This window comes from Leucoraja erinacea, chromosome 6, assembly GCF_028641065.1.
Source record: "Leucoraja erinacea ecotype New England chromosome 6, Leri_hhj_1, whole genome shotgun sequence".
Lineage (NCBI taxonomy): Eukaryota > Metazoa > Chordata > Chondrichthyes > Rajiformes > Rajidae > Leucoraja > Leucoraja erinaceus.
This window is the reverse complement of record NC_073382.1, coordinates 81050926-81072933: the sequence shown is the minus strand read 5'-3', so window position 1 is coordinate 81072933 and position 22008 is coordinate 81050926. Positions and strand designations below refer to the sequence as shown.

Here is a 22008-nt window from a genome sequence, read left to right as displayed (position 1 = left end):
CACCCCCTGTCCTCCAAATGCCTATACATCATATCCCTTAGAACACTCTACCACTAACTTGCCTATGGTAGATGTTAGGCTCACTGGTCTATAGTTCCTAGGCTTTTTGTGCCTATCGATAATTCATATATCTCAGCAGGGCCCCTGCAATATCTTTTCTAGCTTCAACAGTGTCCTTGGATATATCAAATCAGACCTAGGATGATTTACATGTATCTACCTTCCTACAGGTTAAGATGCTCAGCGCCTCCTCAACTGTAATGCAAACTGTCCTCAAGATGTTTCCATTAACTGTCCCATCCCCCAGTCTTCATGTCTTTTTCAGATGAGAAATACACGTTGAAATCATTATCCAACTCCTATGGCTGAACACAGAGAAGATTGCTTTGGTTTCCTATTATCTCTCTCGTTACCTTAATATTATCTGCCAGAGCTATCTCCTGCTCCACTTTTTGCTCTCCTGATTTCCTTCTTCAAATTGCTCAATCTTTGAAACTCCCCCAGGGACACACTTGACCTCAGCTGAATATATCTGTCCCATGCCTCCTTTATCCCAACCAGAGCATTAATTTCTCCCATCATCCAAGCTTCCTTCGTCTTAACTGCCTTGTCCCTCACTCTAAAAGAACATACAAGCCCATAAACTCTTCTTATCACACTTTTAAAAGCCTCCCATTTCTGGATGTTTCTTTGCCCACATACTGTATTGGCCACTCCAATTCTCTTCAGCAAATTCCTGACTGTGCCTGCGTATTTTTGTCAAGTATTTTGGCTTTCTCCTGCATCCCAAGGATATACTTAGTTTTGTTTAGTTCAGAGATACAGCGCAGAAACAGGCCCTCCAGCCCACCGAGTCCGCACCAACCAGCGATCGTCACGCATCAACACTATCCTACACTCACTAGGGAAAAGTTTACCTTTCTACATTTATACCAAGCCAATTAACCTACAAATCCTGTACGTCTTTGGAATGTGGGAGGAAACCGAAGATCTCGGAAAAAATCCACACAGGTCACACAGGTCCATACAGAGAAGCACCCGTAGTCAGGATCGAACCCGGGTCTCTGGCACTGTAAGGCAGTAGCACGGTGTCCCCCTTACTGATGTATTCAAGAGAGAGTTAGATGTAGCTTTTAGGGCTAACAGAATCAAGGGATATGGGGAGAAAGCAGGAACGGGGTACTGATTTTGGATGATCAGCCATGATCATATTGAATGGCGGTGCTGGTTCGATGGGCTGAATGGCCTACGCTGCACCTACTTTCTATGTTTCTATGTTTAGTGAATTAACATTGCAAATTTAAAAACGGTAGGGAGTTGATGAGCATTTGAGAAAGAATAAGTTGCAGGGCCACAGGTAAATTGTAAGAAAGGCAATGTGGTTGAAGGGAATTCTTACGTCTGATGACCAGAACGATCTACTTGTGTATTGTTGTAAGGAGTTACTTGCCCATTGAGTTACTGCAGGCACTCAGCAAGTGCCATTCATTTGGTATTACCCTCCATCCCTGTCCCATTGATGCTGCAGGTTGCTTTTCCCTTTCAAACCCTTATACGGTGCTTCATTTTCTTTACTTATTTGAATCAATTAATATCTCATAATGTTTTCTTGATTCATTATGCATTCATCAAATGCTAATAGCTTGCTTATTAATGTTTTAAGCAATGTATTTTTAGGCACTGTGTCTCATTCAAGTACAGAATTGACTACAAGTACTGGGCTACCATTAGCTACTGGTTCATCCACTCTGACAGCAGAGTCGACAAGCGCCATATCATTCACCAGTGCTGGATTGAATGCCACTGCTCATGTGTCTCAGTCTTCCACTACCTATGGATCTTCTGCCAATATTGCATCATCAAACATTCCTGAAACATCATATACCGATGAACTTGTGACCACGGAGGGGCAGACCATCACTCTTCGGCCATTTATTAGCTTTGGGTCATCACAAGTCTCTGAGAGAAGTACTGAAATGCCAATGAATGTAACCACGTTGGACACAACGATGAACTGGAACAGGCCAGCTACTACTGAAATAGCCAGAGATGATAAAGGTAAATATTCCTTTATAATTATGTGACTTTTAACTACATATGACTTTGCTTAACAATACTCAGTGAAATTGGGATTCATGATTCTTTAGTGCAATGAGTGCAGTTTTTATTTACCTGTAAAAGACGCACCTCACTTGGATTTCCTTACAAGATTTGCTTACATGATTCTCTGCACGACTTTTCCTATTTCTTTCATTGAATCTTGATGCAAGGACTTAGTGAAATGTGTCTATGAAAACAGCACATAATGAGTAATAGGTTGGCAGCCTGTATTACAATTGACTGGCTGGTAAGTGTGTGGTTTAGTTTAGTTTAGAGATACAGCGCGGAAACAGGCCCTTTTGGCCCACCGGATCCGCGAAGACCAGCGATCCCTGCACATTAATACTATCCTATATTCACCAGGGACAATTTTTACATTTATCAAGCCAATTAACCAACATACCTGTATGTCTTTGGAGTGCGGAAGGAAACCGAAGATCTCGGAGAAAGCCCATGCAGGTCATGGGGCGAACGTACAAACTCAGGATAGAACCCTGGTCTCCAGCGCTGCATTCGCTGTAAGACAGCAACTCTACTGCTGCGCCACCATGCCGCCCCCATTAGGTGTCCCATTATGGGAAGCCAAACCAGGGACAGGATCTTCACAGTGTATGGTAGGGCCCTGGGGAGTGGTGTAGACCAGAGGGATCTAGGAATGCTGGTACATAGTTCCATGAAAGTGGCAATGTAGATAGCAAGATAGGGTGGCAAAGAACGTGAGGCTGCATTTGGAGCATTGTCTTCAGTTTTGATTACCTTGCTACAGGAAAGATATCATGGAAACAGAAAATAGGTGCAGGAGTAGGCCATTCGGCCCTTTGAACCAGCACCGCCATTCAATATAATCATGGCTGATCATTCAAAATCTTCAAAATTCCCTTAGCCCTCAGAGCTAAATCTAACTCTCTCTTGAAAACATCCAATGAATTGGTCTCTACTGACTTCTGTGGCAGAGAATTCCACAGATTCACAACTCTGGGTGAAAAAAATGATCCTCATTTCAGTCCTAAATGGCCTACCCCTTATTCTTAATCTGTAATCTGAAGAAGAGTTTCGACCTGAAATGTTGCCTATTTCCTTCGCTCCATAGATGCTGCCTCACCCGCTGAGTTTCTCCAGATTTTTGTCTACCTTCTTAATCTGTGACCCCTGGTTCTGGACTCCCCCAACATCGGGAACATTTTTCCTGCATCTACCCTGTCCAATCCCTTAAGAATTTTCCCTGTTTCTATAAGATCAACTCTCATCCTTCTAAATTCCAGCGAATACAAGCCCAGTCAACGTATTCTTTCATCATATGTCAATCCCACCACCCCGGGAATTAACCTGGTGAACCTATGCTGCACTCTCTCAATAGCAATAACATTTCGCCTCAAATTAGGAACATCTGATAGCCATATTTGCAGACTGATATACTTACAGACTGATTTTCTTCACTGTAAAAATTCAATGGAAAATTCAACAAAATGAAAAATGTTGCCCCTTCTCTATGATCTGTTTCCCCCAACAGCAAATGGCCGTGACTTCATTTCTTGATATAAAAATTATATTATTGGAAAAATATCAAATTGCTTTTTTAATGGTGGCATACTTTCACAGCAGTTAGTACTGATGCCCTACAAGGACTTGGATCCTCACCTTGGGAGCTGTCTATGCGGAGTTTGCACTTCCTCTGTATCAATGTGAATTTCATCTGGGTGCTCTCATTTCATACAGTCATTTTGGACAGGTCAACAGAAATGCCCAATTATTTTCTGAATTTACCCCATGGGTGTGTTTTCTGAATGTAACCCTCGCATGAAGGGTCTCAGCCCGAAATGTCACCTATTCCTTTTCACCAGAGACGCTGCCTATACCACTGAGCAACTCCAGCTTTTTGTGTCTATCCACGGTGAAACATGTGGGACTCAATCCTGCACAAATGCAAAGAGTTTGTTGCCAAGGCAGGGGAATTAAGAGCGAGAAGGTATAGAACTTAGAACATAGCACAGGTACAGCACAATGTCTGTGATGAACATAATGCCAAGAAAAATCATTCTCTTCATTATCCAGATTCCACCATTCCCTGCATATTCATGTACATATGTCTAACAGGCACTTAAACTACACTATTGTACGTGCTTGCACCACTACCCCTGGCAGTGCGTTCCAGACACCCACTATTCCCATTTATTTACTAGAAATACACATTCCCATAAGAGACATCTTTTTTTTAGATAAACAGCGCGGAAACAGGGCCTTCGGCCAACCGGGTCCACACCGACCTGCGATCATCACACACTAACACACTTACATCTAACACCTACACGCCCCAGGGACAATTTCACATTCATACCAAGCCAATTAACCTACAAACCTGTGCGTGTTTGGAGTGTGGGAGGAAACCGAAGATCTGGGAGAAAACACATGCGGGTCACGGGGAGAACGTACAAACTCCGTACAGACAGCACCTGTAGTCAGGATCGAACCCGGGTCTCTGGCGCTGTAATGAGCTCTAGAGCTCTAGTATTGTACTTCCGGTGGTGCTGGTGCCAGCAGCCTCCACCTACAGCCCGGTATCTTTTTGTTTTTTTGTTTATTTAGTTATGTTAAAGTGTGTTTTTTTTGTGTTTTTTGGCGTTTTTATGTGGGGGAAGAGGGCACGGTGCGGGGGATACCGTCCTTCAGCCGCTTCCTGGTGAGGACGCGACTATTATTCGAGTCGCGTCCTCGCCCCCCCCCCCCCCCCCACAGCGGCCTACCTACCTGGATTGGCGCGGCCTTTCCTGCCGGGATCGACTGGAGCACCAGCAGCGGCGGGGCAGCGCTGGAACATCGCAGGGCTGGCGATGCCTTACCGGGGGTCGCCGTCTGGAGCCCGGAGTGCTGGACCTGCTGCACCAACATCATGGAGCTGCGGTTTGCGGAGCTCCCAACGCGGGCGGCGCTGATGGACAGCGCGGGGTCCTGCGACTCTGCCCGGCTCGACCTGTGGACTCGGGAGCTGCGGACTCCGGCTGCGGGAGGCGGCTGATCAGAAGGTCCGGGCCGCTGAGGAGGAGGATGTTCACCGTCGGGGTTCGGCGTCGGCGTTCCACCAGCCCGGCGTGAGGGCCTGAACATCGGGCCACCCGGGGCGGCGACTGCGGGTGCTCGGAAGGCCCCGACCACGGATGAACATGGAGGGGAGGCTGGCTGGACTATGGTGCCATCCTCACCTTGGTGCCATTTATGTTATGTTGTGTCGTGGACTTTCTGTGTTTGTGCTTTTTTTTAATTTTTAAATTTTTAATTCAATTTCAATTTTATTTTTAATATGTTGTATTATTTATTTATTATTTATTTTTATTATTTTTTTGTGATTTTTTTATGATACTGCCTGTAAGGGAAATTCATTTCGTTGTCTCAAATTGAGACAATGACAATAAATTTGAATACAATACAATACAATACAGTAATGTCCCTGTCCCACTTAGGAAACCTGAACGGAAACCTCTGGAGACTTTGTGCCCCACCCAAGGTTTCCGTGCGGTTCCCGGAGGTTGCAGGTGGTTGCCGGAGGTTGCAGGTAGTGGAAGCAGGTAGGGAGACTGACGAAAACGTCCGGGAACCGCACGGAAACCTTGGGTGGGGCGCAAAGTCTCCAGAGGCTTCCTAAGTGGGACAGGTCCTAAGTGGGACAGGGGCTTAAGGCAATAGCTCTACCACTACGCCCCGTGATTTCCCACTTTTGCAACCTGAAGTTTGAATTGATATTAAAGCATTATTTTCAAATGTGTACAGAGCTAGCATAAGTTTTCAGCCTGTGTTAATGATGATGAACATTTATTTAGGATTGTGCACTGTAAAACTAACTCATGCCTGAAGCCTTATTTATCATTTTACTTCTGTGGATTTGTAGATGCTGAAGATTCTGTTTCAATAGCAGCCGTTGTATCTGTGATCATAATCTTGGTGATCTGTACTGCGGTATTATCGTACCTCATCAGGTGCTGGCAGGTCAGGAAGAAACTGTGAGTATTATTTTGTCCATATCATTTATATTCGATTTAACATTTAGTCAGTGTTTACAAACTGCCGGTAGAGGATTTAAACACTGATGTTTCGAATCTGAAATAAATGCCAAAGAATACTAAAATATTCTACTGTTCAGGTGGCATCTGAGGAAAAAAAGGTTAAATGTTTCGGGTTTTTTGGATCCCACCAGGTGTGAAAATTGTATGGATTGCAGTAAATGTTTGCCAAACCCCAGGGATAAAACAGTCAATTTTAGAGAATTTAGCAGTGCAGCACTTCACGCCTCAGAAGATGCACGGGAAAAGTTTATGAAAGGAACTGAAAAAAAATGCTGATCATGGGTGGCACGGTGGTGCAGCGGTAGAGTTGCTGCCTTACAGCGCCAGAGACCCAGGTTTAATTCTGACTATGGGTGCTGTCTGTACAGAGTTTGTACGGTCTCTCCCTGTGACCTGCGCGGGTTTTCTCTGATATCTTCAGTTTCCTCCCACACTCCAAAGACGTACAGGTTAGTAGGCTAATTGGCTTGGTATAAGTGTAAATTACCCCTAGTGTGTAGGATAGTGCTAGTGTGCGGGAATCGCTGGTCTGTGTGGACTCGGTGGGCCGAAGAGCCTGCTTCCACGCGTTATCACTAAACCAAACTAAAATTCCTACAAAATGAGGCAAGGTTATTCATCAAAGACATAATCAACTGAAGACAGTCAGATTTAAACTTCCTCAATGCCTTTGTTCGTATATCAAAACCAGGTGCTCGTCTATTGGCAACATGACAAGAATCAGTCCGAACTCTATTGAAATGTCACACAGTAGACGTGAGGCAGAGTGGCTGGGAACACCAAGCTGTTTTTTAATCAGTCATTATATACCAGACATATATGTGGGAGAAAGGAGCCATGAACTGCACTCAAACAAATAACTTGCCAGTTGAATGGAACCAAAAGAAGGAGGAAATGTTGTGCCTAATTTGAAATGACACATAAAGAGCAGAAAATAAAGGTGAAGATGCTGTTTTCTTTGTTTGGCTGCCAAGGCAAGGAATAAATGGGGAACATTACAATGCTGCAAGGTTGTGGACAGATTTGAGCTTTCAAAGGATATCATTAGAATGGTGAAATACAAATCACAGACAGATGCAAAGTGCTGGAGTAACTCAGTGCATCAAGCAGCATCTCTGGAGAAAATGGACAGGTGACATTTCGGGTTGGGACCCTTTTTCAGACCCAAACCATAGCAATGTTACAAAATTTTGAGATTTAAAAAATCAAGTCTTCAATTTATCCCATCAGATAAAGCATAAAAAGAAGTTTAATTTGACACCCAATTCACTTTCATATCTTCAGTATTAAAAAAGTTACGGCCATTTTCATACTTGGAAATTGGCATCTTGTTCCCTATTGCTTTTTCATTGACAACACAAAAGCTGTGATCAAGAACATTTAAAAGCCGATAACTTTCTTAAAATTTAACAGAACTGAAAGAAATTTTCAGTTATTATAGATTGAAGCATTCTGAAACAAATATGAAACAATCTTACTTAGATGACTTGAAATTAAAGCATATAATTAGTTAGTTACCTAATTGTAGCTAATTACAAAATTCAATTACTAGATCTATACATCTATCCATTTCTTAAGAATAGATTAACATTTTTAAATAGCCTAAGTGTCCAAATAACATTCACACAAGAATTCAGAATATAACATAATTTTTAAATCTCATTGTCATGGGCTTATAGGCCAAATGGAAGGCGAGTGGGATTTTCTGGAACGGGACCATTTGGAACTTTGAGGTTGCGGTGAATTTAGTTCCCATGTCGGCAGCAAATACACTGCCGGTTCTTCGGGGGGAAAAATCACCGTCTTGCAACTTAAAATGTGAATTAAATACATCTTAAGAAACACTTTTAGACATAAAAATAAACTGCTTTCTTTTACCTGTCCCCTACATAAAATCCGGCCCCGTTGTCGGCATTGACGGCTTCAGAAGCTGATTTTAAAATCACTACAGCGATTAACTTGTCGGGTGAATTTCTTTAAAAAACACACAGAACAGCCGTCGGGACGATTCTTTAGCAACATCTTTCACTCCAACAAATATAATTCAGGACCAGGTCGGGAAAAAAACGCGTTTAATCCCCGCCCCTCAAACGCGGCAAAATCGCGCACGCGGCCAGTGGCAGAATTGCAGCATAGCTGAAGATAAGTATTGTAACATACATACAAACCATTTTCACCTATTCTGAGCTGCTGATTTACTCCAACACTTTGCATCTATCTTTGGTATAAACCAGTTACAGTTCCTTTTTAAAACAAATTGAAATATAAATCACACTATTGGTTCCCTCAAGTTTAGTTACAACCTATCCCCCTTATACAAGTCACCTCTGCCCCAGAGGAGATCTACTTAACCATAAATCAACCCCCTCCATCCCATTTGTTTTAAGTGTACCTCTGTTGTGCCTGCTGCACCTGCATTCTGGAAAATTAAGCTGCCAGTTTTAGTCCCTCCAGTTAGCCAGGTTTCCATAATGCCTATAACATCTCAGTCATACATATCTACCCACACCCTAAGTACATCTGCCTTATCTGTCATTCCGCCAACATTGAAATAAATGCAATTTAATCCAACTGTCTTTCCTCAGTCCCTGCCATGCTCCTGCCTATCCCGTCTACGGAACTTGTTGTCATTGACTTCTGTACCCATTTCTCCAGCCTCCCACCTGCCTCATTATTGAATTGCAAGCCATCCCTCTGTCAACCTAGTTTGAAGTCTTCCAGGTAGCATTGACAAATCTACCTGCCAAAATATTGTACCTGCCTCAACTACTTAATCTGGCAGCTCTTTCCATATACCCATAACCCTGTGTGAAAACATCGCCCTTTGAGTTCCTATTAAATCTTTCCCACCTCACCTTAAACCTTGCCCTTCGTTCTTGATTCCCTTACCCTGGGAAAAGACTAGATGTATTCACCGCTTCTATTCCCCTCTGATTTTATGTATCTCCATACGATCATCCCTCAGCCTTCTGTGCTCATGAGAATATAGTCCTATCCTGATCAACCTCTCCCTAGCGCTCAATCCCTTATATCCTGGCAACAACCTCACAAATGTTTTCTGCACTCATTCCAGTTTAATAGCATCTTTCCTTTAGCAGGGTGTCCAAAACTGAACACAATGCTCCATATCAGTAGATAGACATAAAATGCTGGAGTAACTCAGCGGGACAGGCAGCATCTCTGGAGAGAAGGAATGGGTGACGTTTCAGGTCGAGTCCCTTCTGCAGACTGTTCTCGGTTCTTTCGAGTCTTGACCCGAAATGTCACCCATTCCTACTCTTCCGAGATGCTACCTTCTTCTGCAGTTGTATAGGGCTCTGGTGAGACTACATCTGAAGTATTGTGTACAGTTTTGTCTCCTAATTTGAGGAAGGACATCCTCATGATTGAGGCAGTGCAGCGTAGGTTCACGAGATTGAACCCATTGGATGGCGGGACTGTCATATGAGGAAAGATTGAAACGACTAGGCTTGTATTCACTGGAGTTTAGAAGGTTGAGGGGAATCTTATAGAAACATATAAAATGATAAAAGGACTGGACAAGCTAGATGCAGGAAAAATGTTCTCAATGTTGGGCAAGTCCAGAACCAGGGGCCACAGTCTTAGAATAAAGGGGAGGTCATTTGGTGGTGAGAAAAATCTTTTTCACCCAGAGAGTTGTGAATTTATGGAACTCCCTGCCACAGACGGCAGTGGAGGCCAAGTCACTGGATGGATTTAAGAGAGAGTTAGATAGAACTCTAGGGGATAGTGGAGTCAAGGGATATGGGGAGAAGGCAGGCACGGGTTATTGATAGGGGACGATCAGCCATGATCACAACGAATGGCGGTGCTGGCTCGAAGGGCCGAATGGCCTCCTCCTGCACCCATTTTCTATGTTTCTATGTTTCAGTCCCGCTGAGTTAATCCAGCTTTTTGTGTCTATCCTTGATTTAAACCAGTTCCTTCCTATACGCTCCATATCAGTAACTGCTCTATATTGGTTGAGAAATGTCAGATGCCTTACAGCTCTTTCAACGCCAGAGATGCAGGTTCAATCCTGACTACGGGTGCTGTCTGTATGGAGTTTGTACGTTCTCCCCGTGACCGCGTGGGTTTACCCCAAGATCTTCGGTTTCCTCCCGCATTCCAAAGACGTACAGGTTCGCAGGTTACTTGGCTTGATATAAATGTAAATTGTCCCTAGAGTGTGTAGGATAGTGCTAATGTGCAGTGATTACTGGTCGGCACTGACTCGGTGGGCCGATGGGCCTGTTTCCACGCTGTATCTCTAAACTAAAACTATTCCAAGCAAGTGCAGGTGTTGCACTTTGAGAGATCAAATGCAAGAGGAAAGTTTTATCGATGTACAGAGGGATCTTGTCCAATTCCACAGCTCCCTGAAATCAGTAACACAAGTAGGTAGAATGGTTAAGAAGGTGTATGGTCTGCATGCCTTCTTTGGGCAGGATATTGAGTTAAGAGTCAGGATGTCATGTTGTTGCCTTATAAAACTTGGTATTTATAGTATTATCTCCAGTTCTGATCACCCCTCCTCACAGGTGGTTTGGAGAGGTTGCAGAAGAGGTTTACCAAAATGATGCCCAATATTGGCTGTAAGGATAGGTTGGGCAAACTTGAATTTGTTTCTCTTGAGTGTCGGTGGCTGTGGTGGGACCTGATTGAAGTATATAAAAATATGCCAGGAATAGGGAGGGTAGACAGTCGGAACCATTTTGCCAGGGTGGGAATGTCAAGGACCAGAGAACATAGCTTTAAGGTCAGCCGGGAAGGATTAATGGAGATGTGCGGGGCAAGTTATCAACAGAGAGTGCTAGGTGTCTTGAACGCACAGCCAGGAGTGGTGGTAGAAGCAGGTATGATGGTGGTGTTTAAGATAGGCAAATGAACATGCAGAGAATGGAGAGATACAGATCAGATGCTAGCAGAGAAGATCAGTTTAACATGGCTTCACGCTACAGGCATCTGTGTGAATTGCTTTACTCCAGCTTTTTGTCTCTATCTTCGTTAGATCGGCCATGATTGAATGGCGGAGTAGACATGATGGGCCGAATGGCCTAATTCTGCTCCTATCACTTATGACCTTATGACGTTATGATAATAGTAGGTCATTTCAATTCCCCTTAAACTGGAACTGCCACAGTGCTAAGGGATTAGATGGCCCAATTATGCTCGTAGAATTTATGGATTTAGGAATATGGGTGCTGTGTGCCGTTCTGATTTCCATATTATTGCTAGGAGGTGGTAAGCTAGGTAATGTAGCTCCCTCCAAAAGCAACCACCAAGACAGAGACCTGAACGGGGACATGGGAATATATTACTTGAGGGAACAGTGCAGCAATCCCAGTAGGGGCCCTTTACTTTGCTAACCTCTGTGGGCAGTCTGTTTTACTCACTGGCCAAAATGAAGAATTATTTTTAGAGACTAGGGAGTATAGAGCTCCCTTCTGTAGCAGGCTATTTACTATCTTCGCCATCTCACCAGCAGACATTTGTAGAATTCATTCCAGCAGCATGATAGTATTAGACCACACCAACCTGACTGAGCAGCATCAAATTAGAGGGGGAGGGTGACCCCTGGTGGACGATCAGGTAGGTGACCAGGGCCATTGAATTTTAATAAGACACAAGACCAAGTGCGGACCCGTTGGGCCAGGTGCCCCAATGCAATATTCCACCACTCACACATAGCCCCAACTGTGCAGGCGAGGCGGACGGGTTGCCGTTCTGATGCGAGAGATCCCCGTTGTGACGTGAGTCTTGGCAACCCTCCCACAACTGTGCAGGCACGGCTGGCAAGTGGGAGCACGACAGCGATGTTTTTAAAGTTCAAAATGCCAATAACCTGTAAAATATAACATCAATGTGAATGCATCTCACTCTCCCTCTTCAGTCCCCTATTTCCCTCCTCCATTATCCTCCGTCTCCCCACCCTCCACCAACCCTCCTCTGCTTCCTCCGCTCACCCCCTCCCTCCCCTCCTTCTTCTTCCCCCTCCCCTCCTCCATTACCTCGTCATCCCTCTTCCTACCCCTATCCTCCTCCATTCTCCCTCATCCCCAGCACTCCCTCCCCCTCCTCTTCACCCTCCCTCTTCTTTCCCCCCTCCTCCTCCCCTGCCCCACTCACCTCTCCCTCCCTCGCCTCACCTCCGCCCTATCCCACCCCCCCCACAATGAAAAGCACGATTACAAAAAAAAGAAATTCTCAATGAAAATTGCGTTTTTTCTTTAAAATAACTTAAACACAATGTTAGCTGTTAATGAAAACAGAAGAACTTGATTAAAACATTTTTTTTTAGAAAAAAAAACAATGTCAATGAAAATCACGATGTTTTATGTAAATGATATTCGGGATCCCATTGTGACGTCGAACGAGGCTGACGTGCAGGGCAAGTGAAAAAGTGGTTTTGTTAAGTGGTTTTTGTAAAGTTTAAAATGTCAATAACTTGTAAAATATAACATCGATCTGAACGAAACTTGGCTATTGCAAACCCCAGGACTATGGTGAGTAAGGTGGGCCAAATATTGTAGTGCTATCGTATACCGTTTTGGCTGTTTTTCGGCAAATCGCCCACATACAAACAAACAAACAAACAAACAAGATGAGAGTTTTAGTAATATATAGATAGATGGTGGGAATTACCCTAAATACATCCAAACTAAATGATTGGTGTGGCATGGCAGACAAATAGAAACCATGCTTCTTAGTGGACAGTGCATGTGCAGGAGAGATATGAGACAGACCCATTGGAGTTAAATGTTGGAGAAGTAGTCTGTTACCACCCAACTATATTAATCAATTTCCAAGAGTCAAGAGTGTTTTATTGTTATATGTCTCAGATAGAGCAATGACATTCTTACTTGCAGCAGCACAAAAAATATGTAAACGTAGTACACTGTAAACAATATAATAAACGAGAAAAAAACGTTCAGTGTGTATTTGGACACAAATTCACATATAAGTATACATACAGATCATATAATAGACACAAAATGCTGGAGTAACTCAGCGGGACAGGCAGCATCTCTGAAGAGAAGGAATGGGTGATGTTTTGGGTCAAGACCTTTTTTCAGACTGATGAATCAGAAATGCTGCCTGCTGAGTTACCCCAACATTTTGTGTCTATCTTCGAACCATTGGTGACAATTGGTGTTTTTGGCAAATAACCCTAAAAGGTAAAGCTCTAATATCAGTTCCAATGGGAACATAGGATTTGTGCTATAGAGGATCTATAGTAATATCCACAGCTGATAGACCCCCACCAGAAACACGGGATTCTTGCAGAATGTGTGCAGGCATTAACAGACTGTCAGCATGGTGGTGGTCGCATGGAGCAAGAGGTAGAGACAGAGGAACTTGACCCAGAGTCCCAAAGGCAGTATGGGCTCACTCAGCCAGATGACGGTGAGGTGGCAAAGATCATAAATAGCCTGCTACAGAAGGGAATGCTATACCCCCTAGTCTCTAACAATAATTCTTCAATTTGGCCACTGGGTAAAGTGAACGGCTCCCAGAGGTTAGCAAAAAAAAGATACAATGTCATAAGGTCATGTGATATAGAATTAGGCCATTCAGCCCATCGTCTACTCTGCCATTCAATCTCTCTCATTCCTACCCCCATTCCCTTGCCTTCTCCCCATAACCTGTACAATGTTGCTGGTGTTACTGGCAGTTCGGGAGAACATGGATAGGTGATGTTTTAGCTCAGGGCCCGATTTCAGACTCACAGAGGTTAACAATTGATTATAAGGAATTAACCAAAGCCACCCTGATTATAGTAGCAACAATCAAGAGTCAAGAGTGTTTTATTGTCATGTGTTCCAGATAGACCAATGAAATTCTAACTTGCAGCCGCACAACAGAATATGTAGACATTGTACACTGTAAAAAATATAATAAACGAGAAAAAAAAGTAATGTGTACATATAACACACACATGCACACGGGCACGCATGTACGCATTCACACATATGTACACATTAAAAAACACAATAATAACAATAAAAGTCTATGTGGTTCAGAGCTTATTGGAGGTTTTTAATAGCCTAATGGCTGTAGGGAAGAAGCTGTTCCTGAACCTGGACGTTACATTTCTCAGGCTCCTGTTCCTTCTTCCCGATGGCAGGGGTGAAATGAGTGTGTGACCAGGGTGGTGTGGGTCTCTGATGATGCTGGCTGCCTTTTTGAGGCAGCGACTCCTGTAAATCCCTTTGATGGTGGGGAGGTCAGAACCGGTGATGGACTGGGCAGTGTTCACAACCTTTTGCAGTCTTACTGGAGGTTCCCCTCTCCCATCATAGATGAGGCCCTCACTCGTGTCACCTGGGTACCCCGCAGCTCCGCCCTTGCTCCCCATCCCCCCAGTCGTAACAGGGACAGAGTCCCCCAAGCAACACATAATCCTCCGACATTTTCGCCACCTCCAATGGGATCCCGCCACTAGTAGTCACATATTCCCATTTCCACCCCTTTCTGCCTTCCGCAGAGACCATTCCCTCCATAAGAGGGGAGACTTGGTAGAAGTACATAAAATGATGAGAGGCACAAATAGGGTAGATGGTCAGTCTTTTTAGAGGGCATAGCTGTAACGTGAGAGGGGGGGAGTTTAGTGGAGGTGTGCAGGGCATGTTTTTTCGAGTCGTGAGGCCTGGAACACATTGCCAGGGCTGGTGGTGGAGGCAGATATAATAGTTGTATTTGAGAAGCCTGTGGATAGGCCCATAGAAGTGAAGGGAATATATGGATATGGATCATGTACAGGCAGATGAGATCAGTTTAACCTGGCATCATGTTTGGCACAAATATTGTGGGTTCCTGTGCTGTACTGTTCTATGTTCTATGTTATGTTCCATGTTTCAACCATTCTTAGCACCCCCTTCTTCTCTGTGTTGCCATGGTTCCACGTGGATATTACATTTTTGAAATAAATTATCAGCTATCACTGTTTTATTTGTAATCATTCAACCTTGTTTTTTTACCCTTCAACATTTTGATAGTTCTTAATTAATTGAAAAACATCCTCCTTTTAGCCTGACAAGTGGGTGCAAGACAGAGCCCTTACCTCATGATTAGTTGTATTGCCCATGGCCTGGTCTGCAAACTTTCGTGTCTATCTTTACTCTAACCAGCTATGCCTTATAGTCCAAACACCTCCTAAATGTATATGTGGATACAACAAACTTCAGATGCTGGTTTACAAAAAAGACACAAAGAACTGGAGCAATTCAGTGGGTCAGGCAGCATCTCTGTAGAAAATAGATAGGTGATGGTTCGGGTCAGGACCCTTCTTTACTCTAACTAGAGGGATACAGGTGAGGGGTGTGATGATTGGTATATGGGTGGACAAAGATTTGGAAAAGAGAATAAAGGGTGACAAAAAGATGAGGAGAAAAAAGAGTGTCAGATAAGGAAAGAAGAGAAGTGGAAAAGTGAAATGTAAAAGCAGAAGGAAGGAGGTGGGTGAAAGGGGGGCAGGGGTGGGAGAAAGGGGAGTGGGATAGTGGGAGAAATGGGTGAGCGGCAGAGTAGGAGGCACAGGAAAGAAAGGGGTAAATAAAAGAGGGTTACCTAATTGGAATATGGTCAAATCTGCAAATGCTAGATTAGATCAAGAGATGAGGTTGTGGCCATTCAGCTCTAGGAACAGGGAAGATGGGATGCACACAGTGGGAACCAACTTGTTCTTAGTTTAGAGATACAGCGCAATAACAGGCCCTTCGGCCCACCGAGTCCGCTCCGACCAGCGATCCCCGCACATTAACACTATCCTACACACACTAGGGACATTTTACATTTAAACCAAGCCAATTCGCCTACAAACGTGGGAAAGGAATAAAAGTGTGGGAGGAAACCAAAAATCTCAGAGAAAACCCATGTGGTCACAGGGAGATCGTACAAACTCCATACAGACAGCACCCATAGTCAGGATCGAACCTGGGTCTCCGGCACCTCAAGTGCTGGAAGGCAGCAACTCTACCGCTGCGCCACCGTGCCTCACAATCTCTTCTTTTGCAAGTATAAAGCACCTGGGTGAACACACTTAAAGAAATTGGTTGAATTGCTCAGATAACTTTGCAAAAACAGTTTGGATAGGTGCACCAGGGACACGATGACTGAACAACTGGCTTCAATGCTCTGTGGCTCTATACGTGCTCATGACTAGATGTGGCAGAACTGTAGAGATTCGATCAGATCTACTGGTTAAATGATAATATTGCCTTGTCCATTGAGTCTGTACACACTACAAAATAATGTGATTAAACTAATGTAAATAACCTATTTAACTATCTTTTCATCACAGAAATATACCACCACCATTCAAACCACCTCCTCCACCAGTCAAATACACAGCAATTCAGGTGGCATCACAGAATGAAGTCAACTGCTGAAGGGATGTGAAGTTGCACAAATAGAGGAAGTACTTCAGAAGGAGACTATTTAGCCTATCAAATCTATGCTGTCCAAATCGTCTCAGGATATTTCCCAGCTCTTTCTCCACTGCTAATTATTGTATATCATGCCTATACACTTATCTTTGGAATGTCCTTAATAATGCTATTTACACTGGCCTTGCAGGTGATGAATTTCAGACCAAAACTACTGTCTGGATATAAGAAGATTTTTCTTTTACACCAAATTTTTATATCCCCACCAATGAACTGCAAATGGGAGTACGCTATATAACCCAATCATAATCTTGTACACCTGGAGCAAATTTCTTTTTAACCTTGCTCCAAGCAGAACAACCCATCTTCTCAATTCTAACCCTGCAAATCATTTATTCCTGCAACCATTCTTGTGAATTTCTGTTGCACCTTCTCTAGTACCTTCACCTTCAACATAAATGGAGGTGATCAGGAATGACCGCAATATTCCAGTTATCACGTAACCAATATTTCATACGGTTCATACATAATTCCACAGTGATTAAAATTGCAGATGTTGCATTCTGAAAAGCCTTAAACCTGAAGTGTTAACTCTGCTTCTATTTTTACATATATTGCCTGATCTGCAGTTTTCAGCAATTTTGTTTTCAATGCAACTTTTGAAATGTTCAGAATCACAGAGACCTGGGTTCGATCCTGACTACAGGAGCTGTTTGTACATTCTCTCTGTGACCATGTTGGTCTTCTCCAGGTGCCCTGGTTACCTCCCACACTCCAAAGATATATGGGCTTGTAGATAAATTGGCTTAGAGCTTTATAGCATGAAACAGGCCTCTTGTCCCAACGTCCATTTTGACTATGTGGGCATTCTAGGCTAGTCCATTTTGCCTGCATTTGGCCCATATCCCTCCAGACCCTTCCTTTCAATATATCAGTCAAAATGTTTTTTGAGAGTTGTTATAGTATCTGCTTCTATAGCTTCATCTGGCAGTTTGTTTCAGATACAGACTATCCTCAGATGGACTCTCCATTGCTCCTGTGTACTCTCGTACATCTCTCTCCTCTCACCTTAACTCTGTGCTCCCCTAATTTTAGAAACCTTTACTCTAAGGTACTGATTTTGAGCATTCACTTTATCCATGCCCCTCGTGATTTTGTATTCTTCAATAAGGTTACCCCTCACCCTTTTATGTTCCAAAAGAAAAGTTTCCAACCTATCCAATCTCTCTCTATAACTTAAACCCACAAGTTCAGATAATATCCTGGTGAATCTCTTTCAATGACATCCTTCTTATAGCTGTGTGGCCACAAAGTGCTCCAAGTGGTATTACCAATGACTTGAACAGTTATATCATGGCGTCCCAACGTTTGTACTCAGTATCCTTCCAAATGAAGACAAGCGTGACAAACTCCTTCTTCATCATCCAGTCCATCTGAACCACTTGGCTGGGAATGTCATAGTGCGAAAGGTTGAGGCAGGGTTGAATTTGTCAAATGTGTTCGGGGAAAGTTTGCTCAGGCATTATGTGTGGGAGAGGTTAAAGCTTCACTTTTAGGGAATTAAGAAGGGCAAGTGCCTGAAAGTGCCAGTGGGCAAGCCTTTTGGGATCACCAACCGCAGTTCTATTGGCTTTAAAATAGTTACGGATAAGTTCATGGCTAGTCCTCAAGTAAAATTTCTACATTTTGACTGTGCCAACTTTGATGTTATTAAGCAGGTACTTGAAAAAATTGATTGGAGCAGGTTGTTTGTGGGCAAAAGACATTCAGAAAATGGGATGATTTAAAAAATGTGATACAGTGGTTAGATTTCAGGGAATGCATGTCCCTGTTAGAGAAAAGGGCAAGCCAGATAAGAATAGGGACCTCTAGATAACATGAGAAATTGAGGCTCTGATCAGGAAAAAATGAAGACACATAATGTGGATAAATGTGAGGTTATCCATTTTGGTGGCAAAAAAAGAGGAAAGCAGACTATTATCTAAATGGTGGCCGACTAGGAAAAGGGGAGATGCAGCGAGACCTGGGTGTCATGGTACACCAGTCATTGAAAGTAGGCATGCAGGTACGGCAGGCAGTGAAGAAAGCGAATGGTATGTTGGCTTTTATTGCAAAAGGATTTGAGTATAGGAGCAGGGAGGTTCTACTGCCTGTTGTACAGGGTCTTGGTGAGACCACACCTGGAGTATTGCGTACAGTTTTGGTCTCCAAATCTGAGGAAGGACATTAATAGAGGGAGTGCAGAGACGGTTCAAGACTGATTCCTGGGATGGGACTGTCTTATGAAGAAAGACTGGATAGACTTGGTTTATACTCTCTAGAATTTAGAAGATTGAGAGGGGATCTTATAGAAACTTACAAAATTCTTAAGGGGTTGGACAGGCTAGATGCAGGAAGATTGTTCCCGATGTTAGGGAAGTCCAGGACAAGGGGTCACAGCTTAAGGATAAAGGGGAAATCCTTTAAAACCGAGATGAGAAGAACTTTTTTCACAGAGTGGTGAATCTCTGGAACTCTCTGCCACAGAGGGTAGTAGATGCCAGTTCATTGGCTATATTTAAGAGTGAGTTAGATGTGGCCCTTGTGGCTAAGGGGATCAGGGGGTATGGAGAGAAGGCAGGTACGGGATACTGAGTTGGATGATCAGCCATGATCATATTGAATGGCGGTGCAGGCTCGAAGGGCCGAATGGCCTACTCCTGCACCTAATTTCTATGTTTCTATGTTTCTATGTTTCTAAGTCAGGTGTGCGCAATTGTGATCTTCTGTCCCTAGAAGAGTTTAGGGGACGCAGGAGCTTACTTAAGAGGGAAATAAGGAGGGTAAATAAGGGGCATGAGATAGCTCTGGCAGATAAGGTTAAGATGAATCCAAAGATAATTCATGTATCTTAAGGGTGAAAGGGTAACTAGGGAGAAAATAAGGCCCCTGAGAAACTAAATTGGTCATCTATGCGTGGATCTAACATGAAGACAAGGGAAGATGGTTAAGTTAATGGAGATGTCCTAAGAAGGATGAAGGTACTGTAAATTCCTGGAATGATCAGATACGTAGATCCGAGGGAACTGTGGAAAGGAATTGCAGGAGTTCTGGCTGAATATATGAATCATCATTAGACACAGGTGAGCTACCGGAAGACTGGAGGGTGCCTAATGCTGTCCCTCTATGCAAGAAAGGCTGAAAAGAAAAAAACTGGGAACAAGGACCAGTAAGCCTAATATCTGTGATGGGGAAGTTACTGAAAATGATCTATGGTATAAGATATGCATGCATTTGGAAAGCCAGAGGTTGATTAGGGATGGTCAACATGGTTTTGTGCGTAGAGATCGTATATCTCACAAATTTTATTTTTCTGAAGCAACCAATATGTTTGAAAGGGGCAGGGGCATCAAATGTAGTTTATTTGGTCACAAGCAAGACCTTTGGGAAGGTTCCAAATGGTCGGCAGCTTTGGAAGGTTAGATTGCATGGGGTCCGGGGAGAGCTAGCCAACTGGATACAGAATTGGTCTCATGATAGGAAGCAGAGGGTGACAGTAGAAGGGTTTCTATCAAATTGGAGACCTGTCACCAGTGGTATGCTTCATGAAGCCAGGCACTTGGAACAGACTTGGTTTCAGGTCAATTACCCTTCTGACGAAACCTATAACCTGATGAAGGATCATTGACCTGAAATGTTAACATGTTTTTTCTTGTTATAGAAGCAGCATGAAACTGTTGGGTAAACTACTAAACGTAAAGTTAAACTACTAATCTACTAAAGCTGCTTACCATATGGAACCTTCTCAAAGGTCTTGCTTTACCCAGGCAGCCTTGGAAGTGTCAGCCGGTGTTGTGCAGAGCAGCTCTTGGGCTTGCGTGGCAAAGGGGCGTCGTGACTTGAGGTGCCCCGAAAGCAGTGGACAACCCTCAACCGTTTGAGGACAGGCGTCAGATGCTATGAAGTAGCGATGAAAAGGTGGGGCCTCGTGGACAGCGCCTCCTGCGAGTGTGGGGACCCAACACAGACAGTGGAGCACATAGTCACCAGTTGCCCCAAACACCGGCCACCGAATGGTGAACGAGGTCTGATTGACCTGGACGATGGCACGTTGGCCTGGCTCGCCTCAACTGAGCTGCAGGTCTAAAAGACATACGACAGAAGAAGAAGAAAGGTCTTGCTCATGTTCATATAGACTACATTTTATGTTGGCTGAAGCTTTTCATTCAGATTTCTAGCATCTGTAATTCATTTGCTTTTCAACTTTCTTGTGTGAATTTTTATTCCACACATTTCCTCCACCACCCCCCCTCCACTGAGATGATGGCAACATCTTGTTTAAGACAAAGGTAACGTGGCCATTCAACTATGTATTCTGCCGCTATCCTTGCATTATACTCTCTGCCCTTAATTGGTGCCACCCATCTCTTTGTGACATTACATGGGCGGCACGGTGGCACAGCAGTAGAGTTGCTGCCTTACAGCGCTTGCAGCGCCAGAGATCTGGGTACAATCCTGGCTAACGGTGCTTGTCTGTACGGAGTTTGTACATTCTCCCTGTGACCTGTATGGGTTTTCTCCGAGAAGTTCAGGTTACTCCCATACTCCAAAGACATACAGGTTTGAGAGTTAATTGGCTTAAAAATTGTCCAGAGTGCAGGATAGTGTTCAAGTGCGGTGATCGCTGGCCGTTGCGGACTCGGTGGGCTGAAGGGCCTGGATCCGTAACGCTAAACCAAGCTAAACATGCCAAAATAAATGTTTTAGATTAACTTATATGTTGGGTGTTCTCTTCTGATGGTCGTTTTTTGCACATTATATCTTCCTTTTAACTTTCTTTCTCAGCTTACAAGTTTTCATTAGAGTTATTTAGCTGACAAACATAACATACCTTCTAGTTCTCATTCATTATTTCCTCTCTCTACTTTATCCATTCGGAATGTTCATTCTTTTACCTGATCCATTATTGCTTAAAAAAATCTTGCCCTTTAAAAATTATATATTTTTACCACCCACCAAGATTTTTCCTATTTTATTTCTCCTAGACCATTTCTTATTCCATTATATTCTCTGAATATATATCCAGTTTTCCACACTGCAGATTTTCTCTTTGATTTGTACAGCTTTAAATCAAATCATTTTAAACCCTTTAAAAACAGCAAATATATATAGCTAATATACTGCAATTTAAAGGAAGTTTTCACACACTTCAAGTTAGTATGTAGTTTATTGCAATGAGTTAACATGCAGTTTAAATATTTTGTTCAATCGTAATGTAATGTCATAGCCAAACATTTTATCTGTATCAAAATACCTGTAGTATTAAAGCACAATTGGAATATATTTTGTGTTTTTGTAAATGTTCTCGCAATCCCAAAGTCCTCCAATTGCAGTAAATCAGGTAAAAGATTTCTTATAATTATTCTAGGATGGAGGGACAGTTATTAGTTATGGAGAATATGGAATGTTCTTGGAACCAAGAAGGC

At 43.3% G+C, this 22008-nt stretch overlaps 1 protein-coding gene across 2 annotated transcripts in view; it reads left to right on the top strand.

The window, feature by feature from the left end:
* The window catches only part of si:ch1073-15f19.2 (T-cell surface protein tactile), a 65664-nt gene extending 47219 nt beyond the window's left edge, over positions 1 to 18445 (top strand). For both annotated transcript variants that reach the window (XM_055637417.1, XM_055637416.1), the window contains 3 exons: positions 1678 to 2058; positions 5981 to 6092; positions 16459 to 18445. In XM_055637417.1, the coding sequence (XP_055493392.1) occupies positions 1678 to 2058; positions 5981 to 6092; positions 16459 to 16546 (581 nt within the window). In that variant the 3' untranslated portion in view covers positions 16547 to 18445. The remainder of the gene's footprint in view (positions 1 to 1677; positions 2059 to 5980; positions 6093 to 16458) is intronic.
* Positions 18446 to 22008: the final 3563 nt, after the last annotated feature.